The sequence below is a fragment of the Diospyros lotus genome, chromosome 2 (assembly GCF_014633365.1).
Source record: "Diospyros lotus cultivar Yz01 chromosome 2, ASM1463336v1, whole genome shotgun sequence".
Lineage (NCBI taxonomy): Eukaryota > Viridiplantae > Streptophyta > Magnoliopsida > Ericales > Ebenaceae > Diospyros > Diospyros lotus.
The window spans coordinates 7,211,301-7,238,480 of NC_068339.1; the positions used below are offsets into that span (position 1 = coordinate 7,211,301).

The 27,180-nt window shown below is 38.0% G+C and overlaps 2 protein-coding genes across 2 annotated transcripts; one reads left to right on the top strand and one right to left on the bottom strand.

The window, feature by feature from the left end:
* Positions 1 to 1,694: 1,694 nt before the first annotated feature.
* Positions 1,695 to 21,841, top strand: LOC127794948 (arginine-specific demethylase JMJ20). The gene is made up of 9 exons (XM_052326283.1): positions 1,695 to 1,970; positions 5,932 to 6,102; positions 8,496 to 8,658; positions 8,805 to 8,922; positions 9,555 to 9,624; positions 9,732 to 9,812; positions 19,834 to 19,890; positions 19,990 to 20,101; positions 20,906 to 21,841. Exons 1-9 carry the CDS (start codon positions 1,761 to 1,763, stop codon positions 21,361 to 21,363), a joined length of 1,440 nt encoding a protein of 479 aa, XP_052182243.1. The 5' UTR covers positions 1,695 to 1,760; the 3' UTR covers positions 21,364 to 21,841.
* Positions 21,842 to 22,971: 1,130 nt separating this feature from the next.
* On the bottom strand, positions 22,972 to 26,650 carry LOC127794950 (uncharacterized). Its single transcript, XM_052326284.1, has 7 exons — positions 26,082 to 26,650; positions 25,863 to 25,949; positions 25,532 to 25,744; positions 24,805 to 24,969; positions 24,655 to 24,708; positions 24,255 to 24,401; positions 22,972 to 23,480 (listed from the first exon to the last, which is right to left on the bottom strand). The coding sequence occupies exons 1-7, from the start codon at positions 26,457 to 26,459 to the stop codon at positions 23,103 to 23,105; spliced, it is 1,422 nt and encodes a 473-aa protein (XP_052182244.1). The 5' UTR covers positions 26,460 to 26,650; the 3' UTR covers positions 22,972 to 23,102.
* Between the last annotated feature and the right edge of the window lie 530 nt (positions 26,651 to 27,180).

The window sequence follows — 27,180 nt, forward strand, 5'->3', positions numbered from 1 at the left end:
GAACTGCATGCCCCCAACTAGTCCTCTTCTTTATTTATTTTTATAAATAAATTATTATTTTGAATTGTCACTTATGTTCCGTAAATTTTATTAGGTGCAGTGCAGATTTGTAAGATAGCAGTTATAAATACATTGTTAAATGTAATTTTATGAATTGTGTGTGTCAATGACTGCGGACTATGATGTCCTTCAAATCAACGAGAGGTAGGACCGACCGTGGCAGCTCGAATATGATTGCCCATACAGTCAAAATAAAAAAAAAAAAAAATCAATTTAGTTAGATGATGTGTTCTGGTATTTGTTAATAAAGTATTTTTTTATTTAAAAATAAAAATTAATTATGTTAGATTTGAAGTTATGAATTTTAAATAATAATTATTTTTTAATTAATTTTATGATTACAATAAATTTTATTTTATTTAAAATCTTACCTTCAAATTTTATAAACTTTTTTTTAATCGCTGTCTAATGAACTTTTCATTATTTTTATTTTTTTATTTTTTGCATAACACAAGAGTCAACCCCCCTTTAATTTGAATTAAATGAATTCAAGCAACACGTATTTGGGCTGGACATTAAATACGAAAAAGCGATTATTTACATTGTTCTTTGCAGCTTGCTAAATTGGTTTTTTCTTAAAATCTTTATAACATAAATCCATATTATGAAAATTAATAATGTTTTATCATTACGCTTATAACACATATTGATAACACATAATTAATTGTTTTATCTTAAAATCTTTATAACACATGATGTTTTATCAAATTAGACTCAGATTCAAATTAATTGTTGACATGAAATATTAAAGAAAATCTAATCTATTCCTTAAACTTAGTAAATCAAGAAACTTTCTAAGTAAATTTAGTCAACTAAAAATCTCTCTAATATTTTAAAAATCTCTCAAATCATTCAAAAATTTTATATCAAAAGTCAAACTACATTTTAGATATCATTTCACGTCATCTATAAATACGAATGAATTCTATACATCCTATCAAAAACTTATTATATATTAATTTATCTTTTTTTTATTCATTTAAACGTCTTTTAAGTCTTTCAAAGGAACAAAAATCCTACCCTTATAGATACTCTATTTGAATCAAAACATAAGTGGTCGCATGTTATGCAACACATTATTATCTTATATAAATACAAATATTATCTATTTCATGACCTAAGAGGCTAAGGTTGCTAATGTATTTGTTGTCTTCAGATACCAGTGACAGTGATGAGTATTGCTTTTCAAGGGTAATGTCTTTTAATAATTAATTAGTAATTTTAGAAAAAAAAATGTCTATAGTTTTATTGAGTAAATAAATAAAATTCTTAATAGCCGATCTAAAATTTGAGCCCAACAGAGGAGAGAATAAATTTTAACTTCAATTCTTAAATTCTCCATTCCTTCCCAAAATTCCAAATTCCTAAATTTACATAAATTATGAGTTTTTGAAATTAGAAAAAGTGTAACATATAGTATTTTTTAATGTATTTAATAAAAATGGTTATTTTTTAGATTTTTTAAAATAAAATCAACGCAAAAATGGGCTTGTGAAATCAAAATTCTACAATACTGGACTGCAATTTATTCATGGGCTCGGCCCAAAAGTAGGATGAAACCGGGCCGATTCGGCCCAGGAATGACCTGAACAGAATTTCCCAAACAAAAGAAAGCGAATGAAAATCATTGTTCCAAGTACTTCTCCTCCAACCATAACAGAAGAGAACCCAAAAGAAGCTGCAGAGCAAGAACCCTCGAAATGGGTCTGAAAATCGCTGGAGAAATAGAGAGAGTGAACGGGAAGGACCTGAGCTACAGTGAATTTGTAGAGCGATACCTGGTGAAGAATCAGCCGGTGGTTCTGACGGGACTCATGGACGGTTGGCGGGCGTGCAAAGATTGGGTCCTCGACAACGGCCGCCCCAATCTCCGCTTCTTCTCTACCCATTTTGGTAATTCCAGAGTTCAGGTGTGCGATTGTTCCCCAACCATGATGTATTTATATGTGAAGCAGCTGTTTTTTTTTCTTCTCAATTCTCATCAATGCTGAGTTTGTTGTTACGGAGTTTGACTCATACAGGCTTTTACCCACTTGGAATTTTGGCTTCTTTCTTCGTTTACGTCAATGCATTGTAATCCTTGAAATATACAAATACATATATGGATTTTTGTATGTATATGTACTCGTTTATGTACGTAGTTAGCTGGGGGAATGTCTTTGCTGGAGGAGCTCAGTTTGACTTCTAGATTGATATGCTAAATGCAAGATGAATGGGCATGCCATGTTTTTCTCATTGTGATTATGTTAGAGGCTTTAAATACCAATTTAAGTATGTCTGTATGTCTTGAGCTTATTTTCTGATATTTTGCAAAGAGAGATCGTTCCTTTCTCATTCTTTGAAGGAGTGTTTTTTTTTTTCTTTTTCTTTTTTTATGGTAATATCTTTTGCCTTTTTGTATTGAGAAGCCTTGAGTTGTTGTTATATCCTCACTATTATTGCTCATTATTAGTATGATGGATTGTAACCTAGCTACGGACTTGGAATTATACTTGCTGAGGCAATGGTACTGGTTGGAAGGTTTTCTAGCACCCATATAAGCTCGAAGGTTTACTATTGGTTTCAATGGTGGAACTGTCAAGTTGCAGCATGGGAAGAGAGGGTGTAGGCTTCTTGAATAGCTGAATCTCCATATGACTGAATTTGCTGTCTCTTACCTTACTTTTTATTTCATTGTTTATATTGTGATTAAGTGGTGTGATTACTTTGATTGGTTGGTTAGGCTGTACAAATTCTTTTTTTTATACATCACTCATAATATTAACATAAAGTTAAATAAGATAAACAACAAAAAAACATATCCAGCCTTTATCCCACTATATGGGGTCGGCTACATGAATTCTAGACTTTCATGTATTTCTGTCTTTTGTCATATTTTCATTTAGGCCCATACACTTTATATCGGACTTTAATGTCTCTCCCAAAGTCTTTTTGGATTTGTCTCTACCTCTTTTTTTGATTAATTGTTCCATTTCATCAACTCTCCCCACATGAGCGTCTCTTGGTCTCCTTCTCACATGACCAAACTATCTTAGTCTAGTCTCTCTCATCTTTTTCTCGATTGGTACTACTCCTACCTTATTACGAATAACCTCATTTATAATTTTATATTTTCTTGTATGGCCGCACATCCATCTTAGCATCCTCATCTCCGCTACGTTCGTCTTTTGCTTATGCTAGTATTTGACTGTCCAACATTTTGAACCATACAACAAGACTAGTTTTATAACTGTCCTATAGAAATTTCCTTTCAGTTTTAAATGGGATTTTACCATCACTTAACACCCTCGATGCATTTCTCCATTTTAGCCAACTTGCCTTAATTTTATTCGTGACATCCTTGTGAATTTCACTATCTTTTTGAATCACTGATTCCAAATATCGAAAATGGTCTTTTCTTTGTAAGATTTGGTCTTCCAATTTTATTATAACATCCTCCACTCTTGCATTCTTACTAAATTTACATTTCTGTTTTCCTTTTACTTAATTTAAATCCATTAGATTCTAAATTGTTTCTCCACAACTCAAGCTTAGTGTTCACTCCCTCTTTTGTTTCATCCACCAACACTATGTCACCTGCAAATAGCATACACCATGGCACCTCTGTCTGAATGTGTTTAGTGAGTTCATCTATTACTAAAGCAAATAAATATGGACTTAGTGCAAAACCTTAATATAGTCCCATAGTAATTTTAAACGGTTCAGTGTCTCATCCGCATATTCTGACCCTTGTCTCTACACCATGATACATGTCCTTAATGGCTTGTATATAGGCTATTCGGATTCATTTCTTCTCTAAAACCCTCCATAATACTTCTTTAGGGACCCTATCATAAGCCTTTTCTAGATTTATAAATACCATATGCAGGTCCTTCTGATGATCCCGATATTTTTCTATTAGGTGCCTCAATAGGTATATAACTTCCATTGTTGATCTACCAGACATGATACCAAACTGATTTTCCGAGACATCTGTTTATTTTCTGAGCCTCTGCTCTATTACTCTCTCCCAGTGGTTCATGGTATGGCTCATTAACTTAATCCCTCTGTAATTTTCATAATTTTGAACATCTCCTTTGTTCTTTTTATATAGAAACCAAAGTACTCTTCCTCCACTCATTTGGCATCTTTTTTGATTTAAGGATTGCGTTAAATAATTTTGTTAGTTAGGAGATGCCCTCTTCTTCCATGCATTTCCATGCTTCTATTGGTATATTATCCAGTCCCACCGCCTTATGATTTTTCATCTTTTTTAATGCTTGTCTTATTTCATTTGAACTTATGTGTCAATAAAATGTATAGCTCACGTTCCCTTCGGAGTTATTAAGATGCCCCAACCTAACTCTTATGTCTCCACCATCATTGAATAATTTTGTGAAATACTTCTTCCATCTCTCCTTAATCGCTCTCTCATTCACTAATACATTTTGGTTTTCATCTTTTATGCATTTCACTTGGTTTAGATCCCTTGTTTTTCTTTCTCTTGATTTAGCTAATTTATATATATCCCTTTTCTCCATCTTTTGTATCAAGTTGTTTATATAAATTGTCACATGCTTTTAACCTTGCTTCACTAACAACTTGTTTTGCTGCCTTTTTCGCTTCTTTATAATTTTTTAGGTTTTCTTCATTGTTGCACTGATATACTGCCTTATAGCAAGTTTTTTTATTTCTAATTTTTAATTGTACCTCTTCATTCTACCACCAAGACTCCTTAAGGTTTGGGGCTTTACCATTTGTCTCTCCAATGACTACTTTTGCCGTGCTTCTCAGGGCAGTAGCCATTTCTCTCCACATTTGGTTTGCTTGTTCTTCTCCATTCCATTCCCTTCTACCCCTTAAATTTTTTTTGAAGATTAGTTGTTTCTCCCATTTTAAATCCCATCACCTAATTCTTGGATTTTGTTTTCTGTGATTTTTTCTCTGCCAATTTCTTACTTGGATATCAAGTACCAAAAGTCTATGTTGAGTAGTCAAGTACTCCCCCGGTATCACCTTACAATCCCTACAACATAATCGATCCTCTTGTCTCATGAGAAAGTAATCTATTTGGGTGTTTGATGTGACTTTTTTATATGTGATTAAGTGTTCGTCCCATTTTTTGAACCTAGTATTGGTTATGATAAGCCCATATGTTATAGCAAAATCTAGAATAGATTTACCCTCATTATTAATTTCCTCGAATCCATACCCTCTATGTATCTCTCTATAGCCATTTCCGTCTCTACCCATGTGACCATTTAAGTCACCTCCTATAATCACTTTCTCTTATCTTGGTATCATTTGTATGAGTCCCTCTAGGTCCTCCTAGAATTTTGCTTTTATCTCTTCATCTAACCACGCTTGTGGTGCATATGTACTAAAGATATTCATAGTCATTCTTCTTAGACCAACCTTCACCATAATAATCATATCCCCTATTCTCTTTACATTCACTACCTCATCTACTAAGCTTTTATCCATAATAATCCCCACTCCATTTTTCACTCAATCATTTCCTGTGTACCATATTTTATATTCAGTTTCTGATAAAGTTTTTGTTTTTTTCCCCACCCATCTGTTCTCTTGAAGGCACATAATATTAATCTTTCTCCTAATCATCACATTTACCACTTCCATAGCTTTGCTTGTTAATGTTCTTATGTTCCATGACCCAATTCACCCCCTCTTGAGTTGCTAACTGGGCAACAACAACAATCCTAAGCCTTAATCACACAGGCGTTGTCTAGCTTTCTATCTCTATACATGGCCATATCTTCTGCAAAGCCATTATACCCCATTTCAATTTGTACTTCTGATGCTTAATTGCTTATGCAGTTTTATTCTTCTAAGATTACCTAATAATGTTAATGTGCTATGTATCTTTTATAGGTTGCAGACTGTTCTACTCGAGAGTTCACTGACCAGAGGAGAGTAGAAATGTCAGTTTCAGAGTTCATTGACTACTGGCTTGAATTTTCTTATAAGGGGTTTGATGGTGCTTCAACTTGTGGTTTTGATGGCAAGTCACCATTGTATTTGAAGGACTGGCATTTTGTAAAGGTGTGATTTAGCATCCGATTATGGTTTATTCATGCCGTTTCTGGGGCCTATGTAGCATTTTCTTCTCTTGAAGTTAACCTCATTTGTTATTTGATTTTGTTATACTTGAAACAAACATTATTCTTTGGACTGATGCAAAACAACAAACTAAATTAAGAAAATAAATGGTGTGTTTGTAGTGGAGGGTGAATAGAAGATGATGTAGGTGGGATCAAAATAAAGCCTACTAGCACCGGAACCAAGCCTTGGGTTGGTGGATGTGATCAGAATGGGCTGAAATTTGGTGTGCCCATCTTAGATGACATAAGGAACAGTACTTACTGCTAAACCAGTGAGGTATAATGGATTCTGGTCAAATTACACTGTTATGCCAAATTAAGAAATTTCTCATTTTTTTTAGTTTTAGGAATTTTCTGCCCTAGAAGCACCGATTTCTGCTAGATATTCCTTTCTGTCAGCCTATTATTGGCTTCTAAAATTTATATTTGGTGTAATTAAATTTTCTTAATTTTAGTAAGTTAGTTGAGTTTCTTGTAATTTTTTTGCAAGGTCCAATCTTGTAAACTTAATCACAAAGATATCCAAAAAGTTAAAAGTGAAATTAATGGAAAATATGTAGAAAACTTGCTGGAAAAGATATCTAAAAGTTGAAAGATTAATCCAGGATCAATAATAACAAAATTACAGCTATAAATCTACTCAAAGATTGTAACCATCCATTCATCAATCCCAAGTTTATAGCTATCAACATAACATTATAAAGTTAAATGTTTATAGATATCAATACTCCCCTCAGAATGATGTATATATATATTTCTCATGCTCAACTTGTGCACACTAGAATGAAAAACTTTACAACTAAAACCCTAAGTAAATATGTCAGCCAGCTAATGTTTAGACTTCACAAGAGGCATGGATAGCTGACTGTTGTCTAACTTTTCCTTGATGAAGTGTCTGCCAATATCAATGTGCTTTATCCTGTCATGCTGAACCTGGCTATTTGCACTATTAATTGCAGGCTTATTTTTGCAGAGTATGATGAGAGGTCTGTCATTAATTATCTTTAAGTATGTCATGACTTTCTTAAGCCGCAAAAGTTCACAAACTGCATGGGCCATTGCTCTATATTCTGCCTGGGCACTTGATCCAGCTATGATAACTTGCTTCTTGCCGTCAATGAACACACAATAGCTTATTGTATCCTATCATCTGGTGAACCTGCCTAATCAGCATTAGTGTAGGCCCCTATTTTCAAATATCTGCATTTTCAAATAACGTTCCCTTTTAGGAGTAGATTTTAAATATCTCAAGTCTCGATTGACTACTGCCAAATAGCTTGTCTGAGGGTCATGCATAAACTGACTCACCAGTTATGTCAGGGCAAGTGTGGGAGAGAGAGATCAATGTTCCCACCAATCTCTAATATCTCCTGGCATGAACCTTATCACCATCTCCGCATTTAAGAGGATGACTTTTTTTATTAAGTGTCTCTTCTCTTTCACACTAACGTATCAGATTATTCTAGGAGATCGAAAACATACTTTCTTTGTGAAACAAATATGCCCATATTAGATTGTGCGACTTCAATTCCAAGAAAGTATTGCAGTCATCCCAGATCTTTGATCTCAAAAACTTTAGCTGGATATTTTTTCAATTTTTTTAGGTTTATATCCTGTCAAGATCATGTCATCCACATACATAATAAGGATTGTAATATTGTCCTCACATTACTTAATGAATAAAGCATGATTAGCACTGTTCTAGTGGAACTACTGAAAATTGAAAAGTAAAACGACAGAAATGAAAGGGCTGTAGAAAAGAAAAGAAATGGATAAATGCTCTGATACCAAGTTGAAAAGTGATGGTACTGAAAATTTTGTAGAAAAGTTGCAGGAAGAAGAAAGAAGGAAAGGAAGAAATCAAAGGAGGCACAAGAAACAAGAAGGTGGAAGACGAGATCACAGTGGCGGAAGGTTGAGAGAACCAATATGAAAAAAGGGTTGTAGGTTTTGTTTGCCACCTCGTATTTATACTATTACTTCATCAAGGAAAGATTATATCAGAATCAATAATAGCAAAATCACAACTATCAATCAGCTCAAGATTGTATCAATCATCCCAAGTTTATTGCTGTCTCCACAAAACTTGTGTTCTTTCTATGTATTCAAGAATCCTACATCTCTAGCTGTATATCTAATCTCTGTCTACTAGAACAGTATTTGTATATCCTACCACTTATATCTTTCACAATGAGAGCTATAATTTTTAGTAGGTATTTATTTGCCATGGCCTGCCATTTCATAAGGCCTTTTAGCTTCACTCGCTCATGTGACATTTAAGGTTATGTGCTTATTTTTGATTGGTTCTCTCATAATTCATAATCTGATTTTCAGGAGTATCCAGACTATTTAGCGTACACAACTCCGCTCTTTTTCAGTGATGACTGGCTGAATTTTTATCTTGATACATTCCGCATGCACACCAAACCTGATATTGACCAAGAGAAAAATGAAATAGCTTGTTCTGACTATCGTTTTGTTTACATGGGAGCAAAAGGTTTGAGCAGAAATCAAACACTCTCATACAATATGAATATTGTCATTTGTTTTTTGCTGTCCAAAGATTGATTCAGTTGTAGCTCACAATTAAAATAAATCTCCGGTCCATGATATACTGAGCAGTAAGCATTGATTTGCATGCAGGAACATGGACTCCTCTACATGCTGATGTTTTCCGGTCCTATAGCTGGTCAGCAAATGTGTGTGGCAAGAAACAATGGTATTTTCTATCTCCTATTCAATGTCACCTTGTGCATGACAGGTATGAGCTCATTTTCTTTCAGTGACCATTAAGTTGATGTCTCTTTCATGATTAAAGATTTATAAAGTGCTGAGGATTTCTGATATAAATGCATGGTATGTTGGACCTCAGTGCACCAAAGATTTGAGTGCGCAAGAGAGAGACCTGACAGAGAGCACACCCTATATTCTTTATTAGACTAATAAGTCTAAGATATCTGAAATGACACCCTATGTTCTTAGTACATGGGCAACAAGGCATTCAAACTCTTCACAAACTTTCCAGTTTCACAGAAGGCCTGCACCTTTCATGTCACCTTGCCCTCACTGCACTTCACAATGTTGGAAGGCCATCAAAAACCCACAAGGACTGGTTGCTTTAGGGTGACGTTTTGGGGGGGGGGGGGGGGGGGGGGAGACAGTATGGAGGTTGGGTTGGTGAAGGGGGCGATAAGAGCTTGGTGGAATGCCTTCCTCAGCCACAGCTTCCACCAGTTTTCTTCTCATCTTGTCCATGTTATTCTATCTTATACCTTTCCTCGTAATTATCAAGTTGATGCATATGTGATACACAACCTGAAAAGAATTCCAAGCTGTTTGTTGATTATCATTTGGCCTTGTCATTGGATAGTTTACAGCTCTTTGTGCTTGTAGGAGTATGAAACATTCTGTATATGACATCTTTGAGGATGTTAGTGGAGTAAAGTTCCCTGGTTTTGACAAGGTAATTCACCACTCTAGATCATCAGTTATTTTTCTATTATTCCCTTTACATAATCCTCTACAGTTACTTTTTACTCTTGTTTTATTTGTGCATGCCACTTGTCAAAGGCCATTTGGTTGGAATGCACTCAAGAACAAGATGAGATAATCTTTGTTCCTAGTGGATGGTACCATCAAGTTCATAATCTGGTATTTTCTCTGGCCCCTAGTATTTCACACATATTTGAATTATGTTTGGTTAACCTTTTTGTTTCTTTTTCAATAAAATGTCTCCCTAGATAAGTAAGTGCAGAAATTCCATATTGACACTCAAATGTAGGTTACAGAACCAGTAAACTAATCTCTTCCCAGGGGTGGGGGGAGAGGTGCCTTAGGCAAAAGAAGTTGGTTTATTTATCCCAGTTGTTTGAATTAGTTGATTCTCCAAGAGGTGGTTTCATTTCTCTTGTCTACTCCATTGTAGCCCATTGAATCACTGTAGGCATTGTGTTGAAACTGGGGGGTTGCACTGCAGATAAATTTTTGAATTTTTTACAAGATGTAAAGTATAATTTGTATATGGGTTGGTCTAAAACCTTTTTATTTGTATTATACCATCCGGTTGGTTGGGGTCCATAAACCCAATGGGTCTCACCTGGACCCAGACTGATGTTAATCAGTTCTAAAAATTTAGAACCAGAACCAAAGCAAGCTAGGAGAAAATCCGAGCCAAACTGACCCAATCACATTGGTTTTGGTTTGGTTCTAGAGTCTACCCAAGCATCCTGAAGAAAAAGGAAGGTCATCAAGAAAGAGACAAAAATAATAAAAAAGACAATTCAGGACAACTTCTTTTGTGCCCACCTGTTAGCCTTTGTCAAGTCTCTGGATCGAGACTTGAATTACCAGAACATATAGGAGGATTGAGAAGGAGAGAAAGAGAGGGAAGGAGAGAGAGAAGAATTTGGAGGGAGAATTGAGAGAGAAATTTGGAAGGAAAGAATTCAATATTATTTCTGTGAATGAATTCCCATCCTCAAGCGCCTAAGCCTTTTATAGGTCATCCCTCTTGCGGTTACAACCATACCGCGAGGGTAGAATGGTCATTACAGCATAATCGAATCAGTTAGCTACTGCCTACATTTAAAATTTTTGAAAAAAATTACAAAATTGACCCTTAGGTCGTGACACTCCCCTACCCTTCAACATCATTCTTGTCCTCAAGAATTCTTCAAAGTAGACTGGTAGCTCTGGGAAACTTCCAACAATTCAGGAAGGTATTCCCAGGTGGTATGGTTGGGCTGGAGCTGCGACCATTGGACTAAAACTTGGATGAGGGGCACTGCTCCTTGGTACACCACCCTCCTGTCTAGGATGTCTAGGATAGCCCTCTTGGTTCCAAGTTCTCCTCCAATTCATCTTCGATCTCTGGCAGATGTTAACTCATGGATGCTCCCAGTTCAATGGATCTCTTGAGCAAAGAAACATGGAACATGGGGTGCACATGTATCCCTTCGGGCATGCTTAGTTTGTAAGCCACCTTCCCTATCTTGGCTTCAATGACATAAGGTCTGAAATAGTTGGGGCTGAGCTTGGATATAGGTGTAGGTGTGAAAGGCTGTTGCAAGAATCTCTTCATCTTGAGAAACACCTTGTCTTCTACTTTAAAATCCTTGTCACTCCTCCTATCTGTTGCCTGCTTCATTCTATTATGGGCATTAGTTGGCTCCCTCTTAAGGATAGAGAGCATTTCCCTTCTCTGTTGAAGATAGTGCTCAATGGTTACTAGGCTAGATGAACTGCTAGCTATGGCTGCTAGTAGGGGGGGCTTGTACTCGAACATTCTTCAAAGGGGCTTCTCTTAATTGCACTATGGAAGTAGGAGTTATACCACCATTGGGCTAGTGGTAACCACCTGTTCCAACTCCTTGGCTTGGTGAAGCGCAAGCACTTCAAATAAGTCTCTAGGCACTGATTCACCCTCTCCGTTTGGCCATCGGATTGAGGGTGGTAGACTATTGACAAGTGTAAGCCCACTCCCAGCTTCTTAAATAGCTCCTGCCAGAAGCTGTTGGTGAAAATCTTGTCTTTGTCAGACATAATGATTTTAGGAATCCCATGCAGCTTAATCACTGAATTTAGGAATACCCTGGCCATTTCTTGTGTTGAGAATGGGTGTGTTAGGCTAAGGAAGTGTCCAAATTTTGTCAACCTGTCAACAACTACCAATATCACATCCTTACCTTCCGATTTGGGTAGGCCCCCCACAAAATTCATTAAGATACCTTCCCATGCCTACTTTGGCATTTCTAAGGGTTCGAGAAGGCCAGGGTATGGTACCTACTAGTGTTTGTACCTCTGGCATGTTCCATAGGCTAGCACAAAATCCACCACATCCTTCTTCTGCCTTGGCCAAAAGAACAATTGTCTGATCTTGTGATAGGTGGCATGGATCCCTGAGTGGCCCCCTAGGGGTGAGCAGTGAAGGTATTTCAAGATCTTCTCCTTCAACTCCTTGTCATCTCCTATCACCAAATGCCCTTGAAATCGAATAAGACCATTGGACAATGAGTAGCCCTTTCCCCCCTCTGTGTGAACCGCCAATTTGGGTAGAAAGGACTTCACCCATTCTGTTTCCTCATAACTCTACTCCACCTCCTTCACCTATTCTGGCACTATTGCAGTAATCCCATGGCATTTGCCCCCATCTTTGTTGTCCTCCCTCCTGGATAAGGCATTTGTAACTACATTCTCCTTACCCTTACGGTAGAGGATGGTGTAGTCCAGACCCATTAGCTTAGACACCCCTTTCTTTTGTAATTGGGACTGTAGCTTTTGTTGGAACAAGAACCTTAGGCTCTCTTGATTTGTCTTGATAACGAATGGATTACCCTCTAGATAATGCCTCCCATTTGTCCACTGCCTAACACCGCCTACAATTCCTTGTCATATACACTCCAACCCAAGTGCTTAGGCCCCAATGCTTGGCTAATATGAGCTATGGGCCTTCCCCCTTGCATTAACACAACATTAATCCCCTTCTGACAAGCGTCGGTCTCTACCACAAACTGTTTGGTGAAGTCTGGAAGGGCTAGCACATGAGCTTGTGTCATGGCCTTCTTAAGTGTTAGGAATGCTGCCTTTGCTTGGGGATTCCAGTGAAATCCTTCCTACTTAAGTAGATTTGTCAAGGGCCTGCTAATTACTCCATAATGCCATATAAACTTGCAGTAGTAGCCGGTTAATTCCAAAAATCCCCAAAGTTCTCTCACTATAAGGGGTCTAGGCCACTCCACCATGGTTGTGACCTTGCTGGGATCAATTTTGACTCCCTTTCCTAATATAATATAGCCCAAATAGCCCACCTCGTTCTTGGCAAAAATACATTTGGATAGCTTGACATACAAATATAATTTTAAGGTGAGTTAGGTGTTGTTCCAGGCTTGGGTTGTAAATGAGAATGTCATCAAAGAACACTAGAGTGAACCTTTGAAGGTAGGGAGCAAATATTTGGTTCATAAGGGCTTGAAAGGTGGCTGTTAGATGTATAAAATATACTGATTGTATTTACTCAAGAGAACATTACAAGAATATATATATGCCTGCATTTACTTAAAGATAAATACACTAATACCCCCATACTTATCATATTTAACACTCCCCCTCAAGCTGGAGCATATATATTGAGCATGCCCAGCTTGGTACAAATATAATTCACACGAGACTCTCTAAGAGACTTGGTAAGTAAATCAGCCAGTTGATCGTTGGAACCCACATATGTTGTAACTATATCCCCAGAGAGCACCTTTTCTCTAACAAAATGGCAATCAATTTCAATATGCTTAGTTCTTTCATGAAACACAGGATTAGAAACAATATGCATGGCAGCCTGGTTGTCACAGAACAATTGCATAGACTTAACCTGTAATCCCTAACTCCTCAATTAATTGCTTCAACCACACTAGCTCACATGTTATTACGGCCATTGCCCTGTATTCAGCTTCTGCACTGGATCTGGCGACAACAGTTTGCTTTTTACTTTTCCAAGAGACTAGGTTTTCACCCACAAATACACAGTATCCAAATGTGGATCTCCTGTCACTAGGTGATCCTGCCCAATCAGCATCCGTATATCCCACAATCTGACTGTGCCCATGATTTTGATACAATACACCCTGACCAAGAGTAGCCTTAATATACCGAAGAATACGGATCACTGCATCCCAGTGACTATCACAAGGTGAATCCAAGAACTGACTTACCACACTCACAACAAATGAAATATCAGGACGAGTGACTGTGAGGTAATTAAGTTTCCCAACTAGTCGACGATAACGCCCAAGATCAGAAAGGGGCTCTCCCTGTCTCGGTAACAGCTTTATATTTGGATCCATAGGGGTATTTATAGGCTTACATCCAAGCAATCCTATCTCTTCTAGCATATCCAAGGCATACTTCCTTTGAGAAATATAGATGCCTTGCTTTGACCGAGCTACCTCAATACCCAAAAAATATCTCAAAGGACCCAGATCCTTAGTCTGAAACTGTTGGTGAAGATGTGCCTTCAATTCAGTGATACCAACATCATTATCCCCTGTAAGTACTATATCATCAACATACACCACTAGAAGAATGTGGCGCCCAGACTGGGAACGATAAAAAACAGAATGATCAGCTTCACTCCGAGTTAACCCAAACTCAAGAACAGCTGAACTAAATCGACTAAACCAAGCTCGAGGAGACTGTTTTAAACCGTATAAAGATTTTCGAAGGCGACACACCAACCCAAGCTCCCCCTGAGCAACAAAGCTAGGAGGTTGCTCCATATACACCTCCTCCTGTAAATCGCCATGGAGAAATGCGTTTTTGATGTTCAGTTGATGAAGGGGCCAATGAAACATAGCAGCAAGGGACAAGAAAAGGCGAACAGAGGAGATCTTAGCAATAGGAGAAAATGTATCGCCATAATCAAAACCAAAAACCTGAGTGTATCCTTTGGCAACAAGACGAGCCTTAAGACGATCAATTCGACCATCAAGGCCAACTTTAACAGTGTAAACCCAGCGACAACCAACAGTAGATTTACCCTTGGGAAGAGGTACCAAGTCCCAAGTCCCGGTGGAATGTAAAGCAGACATTTCTTCGACCATAGCAGCTCGCCACCCTGGATGGGAAAGAGCTTCGGGAACAGATTTAGGAGGTGTAACAGAAGATAAAGAAGAAATAAAAGCAGAATATCCAGGGGACAAATTATCATAGCTAACAAAATGGGAAATAGGATGGCGAGTACCTTTACGAAGAGCAATAGGCAAGTCAAGATCAAGAGTCAAAGGCGACGGACCGAAGGAGGAAGAACGAACTGGTATAGGGGATGAGTCTGGAGACGGCTAGGGCGTTTGTCAGCCCAAATAACATAACAACAAACTCATATAGGCCTTGGTGAGTGCGGAAGGTTTATACCTAGGGTCACTAAACCAGTTTTCTTGGATAGGAATTCTACCATACTCAATCACACACACTCACAGATTTGATCTTAAGAACAGATTTAATGAATTCAACATAAATAATAAATGTAATCAAAACAAAACAGAATGAAACAAACAAGAAACAAAAAACACAAACTACAAACACCAGATTTTATCTTGGTTCGGATTGCCTTTTAGGACAACCCTACATCCAGTCTTGGACCTTCTCGAGCAACCTTCTTTTATTCAAAGAATGATCAATATATAGTTGGTTCTTCCTTTTATTTCCCAAGAACATCAATCCTTGGCCCCCAAGATTACAAAGCTATCAAACTCTAGCCTTTCTCTCGGAATGATCAATACTCGTTACAAACAGAAAAATGAGAACACACCTCACTTGACTACCCCTTGCCCTCTATTTATAATAGTGGGTGGATATCCCAATGAAGATATTTAGATATTTACAATTTAACCCCTCAACTATCACTAATTACATGGTTGGGATATAAACCTTCTATTTAATGCTTCATTGGCCCTCAAAATACACTGTTATAACTGATCTTCTTATCCTATACTCATGACAACTTTAACAGTTGTCTTTGGGATGTCTGTGAGTTTCATTCGGATTTGGTGGTATCTGTCCACCAAATCTATCACGCAAGTGGACAGGTCGTGACAAGTAATATGATGAGTAGAGTGTCATACCCACGAGGATTGGCTATTGATTCCTACTTTAACCACACTTAGCTTCAACAAGACACACACAATTATAGGATAATTAACAGTTGGTTCTATACTAACTAGAATTGATTAACGAACTATGGACACACAAAAACAATTCTTCAAATTTCAAACTCAATAATCTACGGCACTAGGGTTCATGAATCCACCATCGTTCTTAATATTACTTAATCTTTCATTATTCGAATTTGCTACTTCTTGCCCTGAGTTGAAAATCAATGATCCTATATCAACTGAAAGCCTCTCTTGATGGTCATTCGATTCTATGCATATATATGAGATTAATTATCTCTAATCAACCTATGAATATATAAGCATGCATTCACTCTCAATAATCATGTCAAAATGATTTCACAAGGCATAATAGTATATGTACCTATTATAGGACCTTATGTTGTTTATTACTATGTGCTAAATTCATATTGAATATCGCGAAAGCAATATAAATCACAAACATGTTTTAATGGTGATCAAACATCAAAACGGAATCAGAGTATAATAAACAATCAACCCGGAAGACAAGAATACAACAAAAATGAACAACATCAAACTAAACCAACAAGAAACGAGGTTTCATCATTCACTCTAGTTGCGAAACACTTAGCCAGACATGATTTCAACAGATAAAAGAATAACAAAGATGGAAATTATGATCTGGGATATGAGCAAGAACAGAGAAATACAACCCATCTCTTGAGTTTCTTCAAAAACGTCTCCTTCTTCCTTCAGCTTGATTGTGTCTCTTTCCATCCGTTGCTATTTTGAGTTGTGAAGAATGGGTCTTTATATAATGCTTTTAGGGTTTCAGAGTCATGCCTTAGGAAGATGTCCATTCCCATTCAAATTGGAAGAAAACGGGCTTGAAACGCACTCTTTAGCAAAGCTTCGTGCCATATCGCGGTCCTACCGCGGTATGCATTCCGCGACAGGACCGTGAGCTCCAGTAACCTTCTCCCACAGCAGTCCTATCGCGGTATGCATGTTGCGGTAGGCTGCGAGCTATTTCTGCTCAACTCCCAACTTTTCAACTTCTACATTTTGCTCTTGACGCTTTATGAAATCATCAACATCGACTCCCGAAGGTATCCAACCATCCCTTCAACGCCTGGTTCAACTCCAATCATGCGCTAAAATCATCATTTCTACTCCAAGTTCATTTAACATGAGATTTGCACCTACATAATCAAATATTAAACCAAATTAGGTAGCAATCATGCCCATTAAATGAATAAATGTTAAGTTTAAATGCCTAAATAAGTTTATAAAAGACGCTTATCAATATCCGAACCTAAGATCAAGCTTAGAAAAGATATTGGCTCCTCCCAATTCATCAAGTAAGTCATCTATGAGAGGGAATGGAAAATTTGTTCTTGATGGTGTGAGAGTTGAGTTGACGATAGTCAATACAAAATCTCCAAGACCCATCTTTCTTTTTTACCAACAAAATAGGGGATGCAAAGGAACTTTGGCTAGGTTGTATAAATGAGGTAGTTAACATGCTAGAGATCTGTTTTTCAATCTCTACCTTTTGTGCATGTGAGTATTGATAGGCTCGAATGTTCACTGGAGTGGTATGGGGTTTAAGGGGAATGGCATGATCTAAGGGCCTTCAGGGAGGTAGGGAGTTTGGCTCATTAATCAGGTCCTTAAAGTTTTCCAACAGTATATATCTAAAGTAGTTACCTTAGAGTGGGTTGTGCAAAAGTCCTCCTCTTCTCATGTAGAGCCCCTACTATCCTTTCTGCTTCCTCTCCTTCTACAGCATGGATTGAATAGAGTTGGGATATTTGTCCCCCTTTGTTCTGCAGCAGCTTCTGCAATTTACTCCCCTTGATAATTTTGCACTCCCCTTGTTCCAAACTTCCCACCAACGTTAGCTTCTTAACCCCCATTTCTGTTGTCACTTCTAGCTTGTTAAAGTCAAAGGTTAGTGGGCTAACCATCCTCATCAATCCACCCCGAGCACAATATCACAGCTACCCAACTCTAAAACCCTCATATCAGCCTTGAACTCATACCCCTGCATTATCCAAGTGAAATCCACACATTTACAATGGTTGTACATTTTGTGTCCGTTGGCCATAGTCAGTGATAGAGGGGTAGTGTGGGTCAGTTTACACCTCAACTCCTTGGCTGTAGCTTCATTCAGGAAGCTGTGGGTGCTACCACTATCAATTAACACCTTAAGCTTCTTCTTCCCCATTTGGCCCTTAACTTTGATTATCTTCCCTGTAGGACCTCCCCTCAAGGCATGGAAGGAAATTTCTCCTCCTTCTTGTCCCTGTTCCTCTTCAAGTACTTCTACTGATGGTTCACGCTTCTTCTCATCTTCTTCTTCCTCATTATTCAGGACTTCCTCTTCACCCTTGTCTTCCCCTTCCATATTAAGCAAGTGTCTTCTATACTGATGCCTTTGGTTATATTTTTCTCCGCACCTAAAACATAAACCCGACATCCTCCTCTACTCCATGGTGGTGTTCCTGTTTGCTACAACATTGGATCCCCCCTTATGTCCTCATGAGGCTATTACAGGTACCATAGCCTTAGAAGCTCCCCCACTAAAGGTCCCTCTCGTTGGGAATGTCTTGGTTACTACCTTGTTCTTCCTGAAAATGGCCTCTAGCGTGAGTTCTTGTAGCCTAGCCTTCTTTACTGCCTCTCTTACCGTGGCTGGCATAATCATTTTTACCATAGACCTTAACTCGTCCTTAAGGCCACTGGCCACTGATGAAACTTGAAACGAAGTATTGATCAGTGAGAGTGGACTGAGCACTCCACATTAATGCTCCTTGTTCCTCAAACTTCTCTTGGTAGTTGGTCACCATCCTGTCTTGCCTCAGTTTGTTAAACTCCTCAATCATGTCTGCCATATTTCCCTCTCCAAATTTGATGCACAACTTCTTTGCAAAATCTATCCATCTTGCCCCCATACTCCTGGATCTGGACCACCCTTGGTACCAACAATCGGCCACATCATTAAGATAGGTCATGGTAAGTGTGATATGCTGGTTTTCAGGGACAGTATAGAACTGAAAGTACCTCTCGCACCTACAGATCCACCATCGCGGTTTGGATCCCTCAAACAGAGGTATCTCTGGCCTCGGCAGGGGTCCTTGGCTAGATCTAGGGGAATTCAAGTCCCTTACCTGATCGTCGGTCTCCTCTATGTGCAAATTACCGGCCTCCCTTGCTCCTAGAGGCCGTAGTAGTATTCCTTGTTCGTAAGTCCCTATCTCCGGTATTGCTTGAGGGGGAAACTCTGGTGGTAACCGGAATTGAGGGAGTGCAGATAGCATGTTGATCGTGCTGTCGATCCGCTGGTCCATCAACTCCCTTTGTCTGGCCAATTCTCTCAGCACCCCATCTCGGGAAGCTGCCATGTCCTCCCGCAGCTCTTCCCTAATGGATTGCACCTCCTCTTTACTCTGGGTCACCGCTTCTTACGTCTGCGTGAGGCCAAACTCCATTGCCTCCGGTTCTCCAGTTGCTTCAATCTTGTGCCCTCTGTCATCCCGAATTCCATCGCCCAAACTCACCTCGATGATCAAACTCCTACTCCGGAATCACAACCGAGGATGTCCAGCTCTAATACCAATTGTCAAGTCTCTGGACCGAGACCTAAATTACTAGAACATATAGGAGGATTGAGAAGGAGAGAAAGAGAGAGAAGAATTTGGAGGGAAAGAATTCAATATTATTTCCGTGAATGAATTCCCATCCTCAAGCGCCTAAGCCTTTTATAGGCCATCCCTCTTGTGGTTACAGCCATACTGCGAGGGTAGAACGGTCATTACAGCATAACTAAATCAGTTAGCTACTGCCTACATTTAAAAATTTTGAAAAAATTACAAAATTGACCCTTGTCGTGGCAGTCTTGCAACCTCAGGAATATCTGAAAGTGATTTGAGGATTTACTCAAGCAGGAAATGCTTTTCTTATTCATATACATTACTTTTGTGCAACTTGTATTCTTCATCTACTGTTACTATGCTACTGACCTCAAAAATACACGCAAATGTTTTCAGGAAGATACAATTTCAATTAATCACAACTGGTTCAATGCCTATAATTTGCCCTTTGTGGTAAGTATACCAACTAATTACAAGTGCTTTGCAAGAAAATATAGACTGGCAGTAATCTTGCGACGATGAATTGTATTTGCTTGTTCCATGTTCTTCCAGTGGGATTTGCTTTTGAGAGACTATAAGGATGCTAAGGAGTACATTGAAGACATCAAAGATATATGTGATGATTTTGAGGGACTTTGCCAGCGCAATCTTGCTGCTAACACAGGTATTAAGAGGACTTCATGCTAGTCTGTGATTGATTCAACTCAAAAAAAAACTTATACCAACTATTTGGGGTCAGTTTCTTGATCTTGTTTGAGTGATTGTTGATTGGGTAAATTCCACCCATTGGGTCATTTTAAAGGAGACCACCTGTGCTTTGCTTTTGGAATTTAAGGTCCTTGGCTTTACTTTTTGGTTCTGTGCTACTTTATAGTTGTTTTCTTTAAGTGGAAGGTATGTCTCCGGAAAAAAAGAAGAAGCAAAGCACAGGGACCTTAAATGCCAAAAGTAAATCACAAGGTGTCTCCTTGAAAATGGCCCAAATCACAGGTGGTCTGGGTGGAATTTACCTTAATCTATTTATTCAAGTCTAGTCGGGAAGATTGCATTATGACTTTGAGCTTTGGATTTGAGTTGAAAAACTGAAAACTGACTTGCATGGGTGATGGTCTAGGTATAGCATAAGGACTGTGGTGTGTTTGCTGACATCAGCAAGAAAGCATTTCTCGTATTAAAAAATTAACTGCTTTAAATGGCAGAGCATTTTGATTGTAATAATTTTTTATACAAGACAAATAACATCATAAAAACTAAAAACTAATCATACTTTTTCAAAAACCTTCAATTGCAATACACAAGGTATATTGGTCCATAATTGTTGTATCTGCTTGGTCAAGAACATGTTGATATTTGTTGCTTGCCCAATTACCCAAGTGTTTGAAGGAAATATGAACGAATGAAGAACCAATTCTGAGGCTCCTTTTTGTTCGTTTGCTAATCTTTATGCTTCTCAAATTTGTTGTTATAGGGATGAATTTCCATGACTTCTTCATCTTCTTGGTGCGTTTCTCCTTGGCCAACTCACTTCAACTTTCCCTTCTGTCGAGGGGATATAAAAATTCCACCTGGAGTTCTTCAAGGAGAGTACAGCATATAGTTTTCAACCTTAAAACTGTACGGGACACTGCAGTAAAGATGAAATCTATGGTTCTGGCAGGAAATTGTGGTGTCTCAATTGTTTTGAATGAAAGCTTGGAGGATTCTACATTCCTTGAACTGTGCACGGTTTTAGGAAGAACATACCAGATGCTACACGAACCATATGAATTTAACATTACAACAGAAGTCTTACTGGATGATTTATTGGACTTGGATCTTATTGAATCTTTTTCTCGTGTTTGTAGTCCTGAAGATCTAGTGAGAGTAATAGACCAGGTTTTACAAAGCTCAGTTCCATTGGCTGCGGGGAATGGCTCCGTTAGATGAATTGGATAATGGTGGAAACTGGCAACTAAGAATACTGAGGGGATCCTGGCAATTAAGTTTCTATAAACCCCTAAAAGGTGCAGTGGCCTTCATCTGTATGGTTCCAGAACACAAATTATTATTTTGCAAGTCCATAACATGCGCAGCTTCACAAAAGATGAAGAACACTGATATATCTTACCCCTGGAGGGAATCTCTTAACATGCAAAAACATTCAATCATTCAGGTTGCCCAACGACATAGAGCTGCTGGAGAATCTCGATGAATCTGAAGCTGTATTTGCCGTTTCATCTGGTTATCACTCATCCGTCAAGAATGAAAATCAAGCTCGGGCATATCCTTTTACTTCCAAGATTACAGGTCTTGAGATAATAGAGCAAGTCATTTTTTCATCTTTTGATAACTTAACATTTCTTTTGTAATGAAAGTACTACTAATAAATAAAGGTTGAACCTCATTTGATGTTCCCTGTTTTTAACTCCTGGTACATTTTTGTATCACAATTTTGCCCTTGTATTGTTTCAGTGCTTTATTATTCTGAATCATTTTTGCTTCCAACTACTGAGTTCTCGGACATATTATTTGATTCTTCATCAAACTTATTCTTTAGGGTAATTTTTCTGTTAAAATTTGTAGCGCAGAGAAGACTCCACCTTAGTGCAATGAGCTTGTTCTATTGTAATTTAGTCATTTGAGGACTAAAAAATGACATCAAGCATTTGAATGAGGCTGCTAAATTTGACCTTTTCCATATATGTGTTAAAGTTATAATTTATTTGGTGTGAATGGTTCTGATTCTAGTTTTGCCTTTGATTAATCCATACACTTGGAGGTGATGCTGAAGGTTAGCTGATAATACATTAGGTAGAGGGGCTGGCATTGACTTTGAGAGTAAAAAAACTGACACCTGGTTGATGAAAAGGAAGAACTTCACATTGGTTTTGCAACTGAAAAGCGACAAAATAAGATCCCATAAATATTTCCTCATTGCGATTTTAAATAATTTGTTCCGCAAACGCATGTTGGAACTACAAGCTTGCCTTCGAGTTTGAGTTGGATTGACTCTGCCTTTTGTTTCTGTCTTATAATAAAGAAGAAACCTGTCTTGGTTTCTAAACTGAGATTCATTAATTTATTTTATATGCATGAAAGCTGGGAGTGGGTGCAACTGAACTGTGCTAGCTAGAAGAGTATCTTTTTAAGCTGGAGGAAGTTTCGTTTGTGTAATGGTATATGATTTTGTACCAATTATCTCTTTGCCCCTTTATTTTATATTAATTTTCTCTTAGTGCCCCTACATGGTCCATACATCGGAAAGTGATGTACAACTGAGCTGAGCATCATTAGAATTGGGTTTGTAGGTCCCGTATAGTGGCCTCCAAGCATTCCTTTGATGCCCCATTCTTTCTTCTCTCCTCTTTTTCCCTTTCTCCTTTTCCTCTTTACCCAAAACAATGGTAAAAGGAAAAGGCAGCAGAGAATACTTCCCAAACCAAGTGTTATATATATATATGTGTGTGTGTGTGTGAGAGATTTTTATTTCCCCAATTTATATATATCATAAGTCCCAAACCTCAATGGGAAAATAATAAGTTGCTTGTTAGCAAATAAAGAGGAAAAGGAGATATTTTCAAGCAAGAAATCTTAAAGAAAAAGAATCACCCAGGATGAAAACCTGAAGGGAAAAAAGAAAAAAAAAAATAGGAAAAAGGATCATTCTATACCCTGTACCAATTTGTTTAAGGACATCTAGCATTTCTTCCAGGACCTCCATAATAGAAGTAGTCTCCCCAAACATTGTTTCTGCCTGCTCTAATGTTATAACAGCTGGGATGATCAGCCAGAAGATGAAGATTTGATAGGGGAACGAGGTTATTGTCCCAATCAACCACTTGCAAATTTCTGAAGTAGGAAGCTTTGCCAAAGCCTTGATCGGCAAAGTAGCCACTACCCATTTGAGTTGATGTGTGAGATCCCAGTGATCTTATGTTCACTATTTCTCCTCCAAACTGTACCATGCTTGCATGGTTTCTCAGGTGGCTGAACAAGAATGATGGCCAGTACCCAACTAGTAGACCCGACCCGAATTCCAGCCACCAGTGTCCATGCTTAGGATCCTACCTTGTACCAAAAATGAACAAAATTAATTATCTGCACTTTAGTCTATAATATTGGGCGAAGAATTTTCTCCTTAGCAGTTCCAAATCTGATATACTCTTGGTCAATCTCTCGAATTATAAAAACAATCTTTTTACAGGCTAAAAAACACCAACACTCTTGCACAAAGTGTTTTTAGGGTAAATGCACAGTATTTGGTTAGACAGTTTTTACTATTTATTATTTCTTTTTTCCTGGCAAGAAAGTGAAAAGGGTATTTATGAAAAAGATAGTTGACAGATATAGGAAACAGTAAAAGTATGAGAAATAGCAACATGCAGAAAGAAGGGACACTGGAGAGTGCGGCAGAGTCGAGCAAAGAAACATAGTTTAATTGAGAAAAGTAGACCGCGTCAAGGAACAGAAGGAATCTTCCAATTTATTATTTAGTAAAGAATATAATATTTGGTAAGAATCTTCACTTCAAAGCCGACTGTATCTTGACTTGGCCAATGTTTTAACGGAAACTGCAAAATCTGATGTTACCACATAACTGTATAAATATCTTCAAAGATTAACCTTTTTTTTTGTAAAAACATCGGTTCAGTTGAAAGCGGTTCCTAGTGGTTGGAAGTTTTCATCTACATCCAGTTTTTAATATTTTTTTTTAAAGAAAGATTATACCACTTGAAGGTTAATGAAAAAAAATTGAAGGTTACAAGACAAATTCAAAATCTTGAGACTTACTAGCACTCATATTTATCACTAAACTTCAACTCCGACAGCAAACTGACCTTCCAAACAGTGATGCCAATATCAAATTGTCTGCCATTGTAAGAAGACCTTGGAGAAATGGCTGCTCCGATAGCAATCTTATTGTTGGTTTGGACGAATCCCGAGCACAGTAAGTTGTAGCATCCAGTGGCTTGGTATGCATCAGTCTGCATTTGCAGAGAGATTATATTAGGACTCAGCTTTACTCTTTCTAGTGAATAAATAGAACCTATGATAAGGGTGAGAGCTGTGGTAACAAAGATAAAGTTGTTCATTTATGATTAAACATTTAGAATTGAAGTTGTGAAAATAATTTTTTTAAGAAAAATAAACGGATGGATGGTTTTGTACAAAATGGACCATCTCTCTAACCTCACCTACAATAACTAAGAGGTGAGGAAATGTTTAGGAAATACTTACTGTCCAATAAGTGAAGAACCTGGGGTAGCTGTCCCCGTATAATTCTGGGCTAACCTGAAGAAAGTGTTTATTAGCAAAATAAATCAATACAAATATAAAAGAGTAACAATGTTAAATCGTTAATGGTAAAGAAAATATATATAGACTCGCCTGCCAACCGGCTTCGATGGTGTTGAGATCGTTGCCAAAGGAGCCAGAGATAACCCATAATTGTGACAGGCTGAATTCAAACTGGTCGGTCACCCTTGGTGCCCATACATTTATGTTGGCTTTTGCCCCATAGTACTGATCTCCATTCACAAATGCAACTGCATGCTGTATTGATTCACTTTCACTAACACATCCAAGAACGAACTGACACTATATAAATTTAATCAGCGCTTCTTCATCCCCTCCCCCCCAGTTAGAACATCTTCTTACTTTGCAAAACAAGGAAAGAAAAAAGTTAAAGAGCATGTTCTTGATGGGCTGTTGTATGGCTTGAGTACTTTAGTATAAATCAATTTGCTTCTTGAAATATCAGATTTCTTGTCCTTGCTGATTTTCTCTTAGTACACTGTTTGAATACCGAGAAAATGAAGGAAAGTGAGGCCATCCTTATCCTTGTTCATGTATAGAGAGTTGTTGACTTGTTGGAGAGGAGAAAAGAAGGGACTGATGGGTGTCGGTCCCCCCTCTCCAATGGAGAATGAAAGGGCAAAAGAAATTGAGAAACCATTCTTGGAAAATGCTTCTTAATTTCCTCTATTGATAATTGATGTTTGGATTTTGTTTTCACTCAATTCACCGGTTTCCTGGAGAGTTAGTTCTAATGACAGACACTAAAAGAAGAAAAGGTTGGTTGGTTTTCTCTGCATTTCTGTTTTCATACACTAACCTCATGGTCACTGCTCATGGTGTCATGCCTTACACCTCTCCGTAATTTTCTTCCAAATCTTCGGACAGAGTTGGCTCGTAGAACATCTGCTTCTGTAGTTCTTCTGACTGGAATTGTTCCTTCTGGGCACGATTCGCCGGAATCTGTCCACAACTGAAAGCTCACTGCCGGTGCATCTGTGGAGCCGTTGCCTTTTGGCCTCTCTGGTGCTTCCTGCGAAACAAAATTAAATCAAGTCTTTTTAGTTCTAATATAAGTATCCCTTCTACGTATTCAATGTTTTCCCTAGAAACAAACAGATAGAATGTGATGATCTAAGGTAGTAAGGTACCACTTGCTTCTGTCCTTTCAGCTGAGGATGATCAAAAGCTGGCTGAAGGTGAGATAAAACACAATCTATAACATCTCCATCAGGACTCTGAAACGTTATTAAGAAATTGAAAAATTATTAGCAGCAACCCAGATCTTCAAAACTTGTGCAAGTTCTTTGGAAAACAAAATATCATCAACTTCACAAAGAAAATGCTAGGAAAGAAAGTGAGAAAAATGCCTGAATTGTCTTGACTGCAGGCTTGTTGATCTTCCTTAGAAAAGCTCTTACTCTCTTCAACTTAAGCAACTCCTTGTGTGGCCGGAAAGTGTGGTTGGCCGGTTGGCGGTGGCCGGAATCCGACACAATGCGAAGCGACAAGGCAGGGGTAAGAGAAGAAACGAGGAGAAGGAAAGCAACAAACGCGGAAATGATTGGAGGGATTTGATAAGATGTAGAAGAAGAAGAAGAAGAAGAAGAAGAAGAAGCCATTTTTGTTTGTATGGTTTGTGTTTGTAAGTATTGGGGTTGTCCTCTTCTACTGTGATGAGCAACACAACAAGATGTTTTATTCCTGGTTTTTGTCCATGGGAGCACTGCATCTCTCAACAAATCCATACAAATACAAAACAGAACAAACCATTCAAACTCAGACAACCATTTCACTACCTCACCATTTCCAGTCTAAAAAGACACTGCTAAAAACAAACTCCTCGTCTGCCCCAATTACCCAAGCTCTCTCTCTCTCTCTCTCTCTCTCTCTAGTACAGATTCTGGTGCCTTGGTTTTATGTTCTGTGTCAGACCCTTAAGGCAATGGGCTTATAAAATAGGCTCTTGTTTGTAAGTGGGATTTTTCAAAGGTTTCACACATAACTGGTAGCCTGTGGTCAAAAGGATCTAATATTAATTTTTCTTTTTTCTTTCTTTGAATTTGTTATTAATGGTAAAATTATTTATTTGTGATTTAACAATCACAAGATTAACTTATGAAAATAATCTCTTTACAAAACAAAAATAAATATGTATAGAAAAATGATTCCTTCTCAACCCAACCCTACCAATAAAAACATGGTAAAAGGAAGTGCCTTCTTTTGTTTGTTTAGTGTTTACTGTTTCAAAAAACTGAAAAACACGGGGAAGAGGGGAAGACACTGGCAAGCTCACTGTCACTGGCACATAGAGATTGATTGGACCTGTTCTGACTTGCGGATTCCAACTTAGGGCTAAACAAAAGAAACATTCCATCACTTTGATTCCCAGTTTTCAGTTTTGACTGTCCATTCCACACTTCATTCATTCTATTAATTTGTCAACCACATATATATTTCACTTATTAC

What these genes read in the sequence shown, in the direction of transcription:
- LOC127794950 (XM_052326284.1), bottom strand. Translation starts at nt 26,459, where the DNA reads ATGGATTTGTTGAGAGATGCAGTGCTCCCATGGACAAAAACCAGGAAT. An exon ending in CTGCAGTCAAGACAATTCAG is followed by an intron (nt 25,950 to 26,081) that starts GCATTTTTCTCA and finishes ATAACGTTTCAG; the next exon opens with AGTCCTGATGGAGATGTTAT. An exon ending in GGTTCTTCACTTATTGGACA is followed by an intron (nt 24,402 to 24,654) that starts GTAAGTATTTCC and finishes CTGCAAATGCAG; the next exon opens with ACTGATGCATACCAAGCCAC.
- LOC127794948 (XM_052326283.1), top strand. Translation starts at nt 1,761, where the DNA reads ATGGGTCTGAAAATCGCTGGAGAAATAGAGAGAGTGAACGGGAAGGAC. An exon ending in TGTTTACATGGGAGCAAAAG is followed by an intron (nt 8,659 to 8,804) that starts GTTTGAGCAGAA and finishes ATTTGCATGCAG; the next exon opens with GAACATGGACTCCTCTACAT. An exon ending in TGTCACCTTGTGCATGACAG is followed by an intron (nt 8,923 to 9,554) that starts GTATGAGCTCAT and finishes TTGTGCTTGTAG; the next exon opens with GAGTATGAAACATTCTGTAT.